Genomic DNA, 6419 nt, shown 5'->3' with positions numbered 1-6419 from the left:
TCACAACCAGTAGAGTCACCACCAGTAGAGTCACCACCAGTAGAGTCACCACCAGTAGAGTAACCAGTAGAGTTACCAGTAGCGTCACCAATAGAGTCACCACCAGTAGAGTCACCACCAGTAGAGTCACCACCAGTAGAGTCATCACCAGGAAAGTCACCAGTAGAGTCACCACCAGTAGAGTCACCACCAGTAGAGTTACCACCAGTAGAGTCACGACAAGTAGAGTCACCACCAGTAGAGTTAGCAGTAGAGTCACCAGTAGAGTTAGCAGTAGAGTCACCAGTAGAGTCACCACCAGTAGAGTCACCAGTAGTCACCACCAGTAGAGTCACCAGTAGTCACCACCAGTAGAGTCACCACCAGTAGAGTCACCACCAGTAGAGTCACCAGTAGAGTCACCAGTAGAGTCACCAGTAGAGTCACCAGGGTCCATAGTGCTCTGGTCAAAAGAAGAGTCACCAGTAGAGTCACCAGGGTCCATAGTGCTCTGGTCAAAAGAAGAGTCACCAGTAGAGTCACCAGGGTCCATAGTGCTCTGGTCAAAAGAAGAGTCACCAGTAGAGTCACCAGGGTCCATAGTGCTCTGGTCAAAAGAAGAGTCACCAGTAGAGTCACCAGGGTCCATAGTGCTCTGGTCACCAGTAGAGTCACCACCAGTAGAGTCACCAGTAGAGTCACCAGTAGAGTCACCAGGGTCCATAGTGCTCTGATCAAAAGAAGTGCACTATGTCAAATCAAATCAAATCCAACTGTATTTGACACATGCTTTGTGAACAACATGTGTAGATGACGTGCCCACCAACGCAGAGAGAAAGAACACCGAGATAACAGAAACACAGGATCAAATAGACTAAAAAGATCATAAATGTAGGGAGCAGGATGTCATTTGGGACATAAGAAGATCAATATGAAATGGGGAGTGTTCCAAGGAACATCCTGCTTCCTACTCACTAGAACAATGATGTCATCCACTAACGAGTCAAAGATGTTCCTCGCGGACGTTTTCATTCGTTTGGAGCGTCGAGCCATAAACTCCATTGTACAGAAATAACTTTACCGCTGTGAGTTGAGACATTTCAGCCGTAAACAGAGCAGTAAATCATGTTGAGTTGAATGTCCCGTGGCAGAGAGAATGTGTTTGGCACCTGACAGATGACAGGACACACACTGACCTAACGTCCTCCTAGGACTGTGTGTGTGTGTTTGCGTGTGTGTGTGTGCGTGTGCGTGCGCGTGTGCGTGCGTGTGTGTATGTGTGTGTGTGTGTGTGTATGCGTGTGCGTGTATGTATGTGTGTGTGTGTGTGTGTGTGTGTGTGTGCGTGTGTGTGTGTGTTTATGTATGTGCGTGTTTGTGTGCGTGTGTGTATGTGTGTGTGCGTGTGTGTGTGTGTGTGTGCGTGTGCGTGCGCACGTGTGTACGTGTGTGTGTGTGTGTGTGTGCCTTGCCTGCCTTCCCTAGGCCACGTGTCTCTGTAATCCATCTTCAGTGGTTTTAGAATACAGTAGAAGACTATGTGATGGCTCTCTGAAGACTATGTGATGGCTCTCTGAAGACTATGTGATGGCTCAGCAGAAGACTACGTGATGGCTCTCTGAAGACTACGTGTTGGCTCCCTGAAGACGATGTGATGGCTCTCTGAAGACTACGTGATGGCTCTCTGAAGACTACGTGATGGCTCCCTGAAGACAATGTGATGGCTCTCTGAAGACTATGTGATGGCTCTCTGAAGACTATGTGATGGCTCAGCAGAAGACTACGTGATGGCTCTCTGAAGACTATGTGATGGCTCCCTGAAGACAATGTGATGGCTCTCTGAAGACTACGTGATGGCTCTCTGAAGACTATGTGATGGCTATCTGAAGACGATGTGATGGCTCAGCAGAAGACGATGTGATGGCTCTCTGAAGACTATGTGATGGCTCTCTGAAGACTACGTGATGGCTCTCTGAAGACTATGTGATGGCTCTCTGAAGACTATGTGATGGCTCTCTGAAGACTATGTGATGGCTCAGCAGAAGACTACGTGATGGCTCTCTGAAGACTACGTGATGCTCCCTGAAGACAATGTGATGGCTCTCTGAAGACTATGTGATGGCTCTCTGAAGACTACGTGATGGCTCTCTGAAGACTACGTGATGCTCCCTGAAGACAATGTGATGGCTCTCTGAAGACTATGTGATGGCTCTCTGAAGACTACGTGATGGCTCCCTGAAGACAATGTGATGGCTCTCTGAAGACTACGTGATGGCTCTCTGAAGACTACGTGATGGCTCTCTGACGACTATGTGATGGCTCTCTGAAGACTATGTGATGGCTCTCTGAAGACTATGTGATGGCTCTCTGAAGACTATGTGATGGCTCTCTGAAAACTAGGTGATGGCTCTCTGAAGACTATGTGATGGCTCTCTGAAGACTAGGTGATGGCTCTCTGAAGACTATGTGATGGCTCTCTGAAGACTATGTGATGGCTCAGCAGAAGACTACGTGATGGCTCTCTGAAGACTACGTGTTGGCTCCCTGAAGACGATGTGATGGCTCTCTGAAGACTACGTGATGGCTCTCTGAAGACTATGTGATGGCTCTCTGAAGACTACGTGATGGCTCTCTGAAGACTATGTGATGGCTCTCTGAAGACTATGTGATGGCTCTCTGAAGATGATGTGATGGCTCTCTGAAGACTAGGTGATGGCTTTCTGAAGACTAGGTGATGGCTCTCTGAAGACTAGGTGATGGCTCTCTGAAGACGATGTGATGGCTCTCTGAAGACGATGTGATTGCTCAGCAGAAGACGATGTGATGGCTCTCTGAAGACTACGTGATGGCTCTCTGAAGACTACGTGATGGCTCTCTGAAGACGATGTGATGGCTCTCTGAAGACTATGTGATGGCTCTCTGAAGACTACGTGATGGCTCTCTGAAGACTACGTGATGGCTCTCTGAAGACTATGTGATGGCTCTCTGAAGACTACGTGATGGCTCTCTGAAGACTACGTGATGGCTCTCTGAAGACTATGTGATGGCTCTCTGAAGATGAAGTGATGGCTCTCTGAAGACTAGGTGATGGCTTTCTGAAGACTAGGTGATGGCTCTCTGTAGACGATGTGATGGCTCTCTGAAGACGATGTGATGGCTCAGCAGAAGACGATGTGATGGCTCTCTGAAGACTACGTGATGGCTCTCTGAAGACTACGTGATGGCTCTCTGAAGACGATGTGATGGCTCTCTGAAGACTATGTGATGGCTCTCTGAAGACTACGTGATGGCTCTCTGAAGTCTATGTGATGGCTCTCTGAAGACGATGTGATGGTTTTCTGAAGACTAGGTGATGGCTCTCTGAAGACTATGTGATTGCTCTCTGAAGACGATGTGATGGCTCTCTGAAGACTATGTGATGGCTCTCTGAAGACTATGTGATGGCTCTCTGAAGACTACGTGATGGCTCTCTGAAGACTATGTGATGGCTCTCTGAAGACTAGGTGATGGCTCTCTGAAGACTATGTGATGGCTCTCTGAAGACTACGTGATGGCTCTCTGAAGACTATGTGATGGCTCTCTGAAGACTACGTGATGGCTCTCTGAAGACTAGGTGATGGCTCAGCAGAAGACGATGTGATGGCTCTCTGAAGACTACGTGATGGCTCTCTGAAGACTACGTGATGGCTCTCTGAAGACGATGTGATGGTTCTCTGTCATCCTGCCTCGTACCTTTTCAGACTAGACTTCAGAATAACGAATTCGGGTTTTTTAGGATTCCTGAGTCTTCATATGAGTCTCTGTTGATCATAAAGCGCTCCAATTCCCAATTTTAGATATTAATGTACCAATAAACGTAAACCTAAGCATAATGTAAACGTGATGATTCATGCTAGAGAGGTTCCTCTATGGACATGGATCAAGGAGGGCCTTAAAAGGACAATAAAACGGTCTCTCCTTAAATCCCATCTAAGCTCAGGCTTTCCCGACACAGACACCAATAGGATAGAGCATTCAGTCTTCCTGTTGCTGAGACTGAGGGTTTTACAACTCAGCCCGGAGGGAAATAAAACTGTCCATAATTAGCAATTACCAAATTTGACTCTCCTCACCCACCCAATTAGCTCGTTCCAGCCTCGTTACAGCTGCAGCCTTGCCTTAGTTTTCTGCACATCTTACATCGATAGAGATCAGAGAATGCCAGAGGGGATGCAGATGGTCAGACGTGAGCGTGCCACGTATCAGACGGCCAGAGAACACACTACAGAGAACACACTACAGAGAACACACTACAGAGGGCACACTACAGAGAACACACTACAGAGAACACACTACAGAGAACACTCTACAGAGGGCACACTACAGAGAACACACTACAGAGGGCACACTACAGAGAACACACTACAGAGAACACACTACAGAGAACACACTACAGAGAACACACTACAGAGAACACACTACAGAGAACACACTACAGAGAACACACTACACAAAGGGGAACCCTAACTTGCTTCCAGCAAACAGTACCACACATCTATAGAGATTAGAGATAACCAGAGAAGATTCACACCACTTGGTACCTCCACATCTATAGAGATTAGAGATAACCAGAGACGATTCACACCACAGGGTACCTCCACATCTATAGAGATTAGAGATAACCAGAGAAGATTCACACCACAGGGTACCTCCACATCTATAGAGATTAGAGATAACTGAATACCAGTGTAAACATGACACTTCTAGACAAGGATCGGGGCACAGAAAGCCCAGAGGTCACAGAGGTCAAAGAGGGCACACGACAGAGAGGTCAAAGAGAGACAGAGATGACCAGAGATGGCATCAGGGACCTACCACTCCATCCCGGCACGGTTAGTGTCGTCCCACCAACACTCTGTGGGGTGCCCCAGGGTGGTGGGAGTCTGCTGGCACTCGAAGGCCCAGAGGCGGTCGGACCCCTCCTTCTCACTGAAGACACTCTGCAGGGCCACCAGCACCTCTCCATGGGGACACTGGAAGTTGAACCCCTGGCGGAAGGTGTGGATCCAGGGGACAGAGCGGTCGATATGGCTCTCCATACGGTTCTCATACTCCTGGCTTGCCACGGTAGCGAGAAGAGCCAGAGCCCACAGTAACAGCACTGGTCCTGGAGTCATTCTGCTGGTGACCAAGCTTGTGAGTAAAGGCTTAATGTAAGCGAAGCCTGGGCGTCCGACTCTGAGGCTATCCCAGTACTGATCCTGGAGTCTCTGAGCTGGGTCTGAGCTGGGTCTGTGCTGATCGCAGACAAAGAAAGAGCGAGAGAGAGAGAGAGAGAGAGAGAAAGAGAGAAAGAGATAAAGACCGTCTGCTCTGGCCCTCTCCTCTTTACTCCACCACAGCAGTCTGGCTTTCAGGTCGTTGACTAACCAGATGTGTTATAAATTATCCGAATCCAGAACTGTGTAATTTGCAGCTCCCAGGATAGTTTGGTTGGGCTGAGATTCATGTTGACTTTCTGTTAAGGTCGACATTCAGAAAAACTCCTCAGTGTTGATAGCAGAGATAAGGAGTTCACCTTAAGAAATTAAATGCTGTTTGTAAATATTTAGGAGCATGATGTAAAGTAATGAATCATGTCGTTTAAATATTAGTGTTGCCCAGAGAGAGAGGTCTAATTTAACACAACTTGTTTGACAGGACATTGGCAAGTTCAAAAAAGGTTTTGGTAATTGTAATCACTTGTTATTTTTTTTTAGGGTTTCGTTCAAACTTTTCTAACTTCCTGCAGTAAAAAAAGCTTCTGGATTGGAAAGTGTGTTTTGGAAGTTTTTATTTCCGTTCTGTAGCCAATGGAAAAACAGAGCAATAATAAACATAATGTGTTGTGAAAAAGTAATAATTTATGAAGTATCCACATATTCTATGCTGTTCACATTATACCAAGAGAGGGCATTCGAGGCTTTAGAAACACTAATTTCAGGTTATGACAGGCAGAGTTTTCTGGGGACGAACTACATTGTAATGCAGCTGGGGGCTCTTCAAGTTCCTAATGAAGGAGGACTGAAAAACAAACATCAGAATTTCCACAACCCCCCCTCCCTCCCTCCCCTGTGAAAACAGGCTGTTCTTGTAAAAGAGGTGAGAAACGAGAGAGAGAGAGAGAGAGAGACGAGAGAGAGAGAGAGAGAGAGAGAGAGAGAGCGAGATGAGAGAGAGAGAGAGAGAGAGAGAGGGAGAGAGTGGAGAGAGAGAGAGAGAGAGAGAGAGCGAGAGAGAGAGACGAGAGAGAGAGAGAGAGAGAGAGAGAGAGAGCGAGAGAGAGAGACGAGAGAGAGAGAGAGAGACGAGAGAGAGAGAGAGAGAGAGAGAGAGAGAGAGAGAGAGAGTGGAGAGAGCGAGATGAGAGAGAGAGAGAGAGAGAGAGAGAGAGAGAGAGAGAGAGAGAGAGAGAGAGAGAG

At 47.4% G+C, this 6419-nt stretch overlaps 1 protein-coding gene across 1 annotated transcript in view; it reads right to left on the bottom strand.

The window, feature by feature from the left end:
* The window catches only part of LOC139414644 (dermatopontin), a 27863-nt gene extending 22481 nt beyond the window's left edge, over positions 1 to 5382 (bottom strand). The window contains exon 1 of the mRNA XM_071162427.1: positions 4834 to 5382. Coding sequence (XP_071018528.1) covers positions 4834 to 5135 — 302 coding nt within the window. The 5' untranslated portion in view covers positions 5136 to 5382. The remainder of the gene's footprint in view (positions 1 to 4833) is intronic.
* Between the last annotated feature and the right edge of the window lie 1037 nt (positions 5383 to 6419).

The sequence above is a fragment of the Oncorhynchus clarkii genome, chromosome 1 (genome assembly GCF_045791955.1).
Source record: "Oncorhynchus clarkii lewisi isolate Uvic-CL-2024 chromosome 1, UVic_Ocla_1.0, whole genome shotgun sequence".
NCBI lineage: Eukaryota > Metazoa > Chordata > Actinopteri > Salmoniformes > Salmonidae > Oncorhynchus > Oncorhynchus clarkii.
This window is presented reverse-complemented; position numbering and strand designations above follow the sequence as displayed.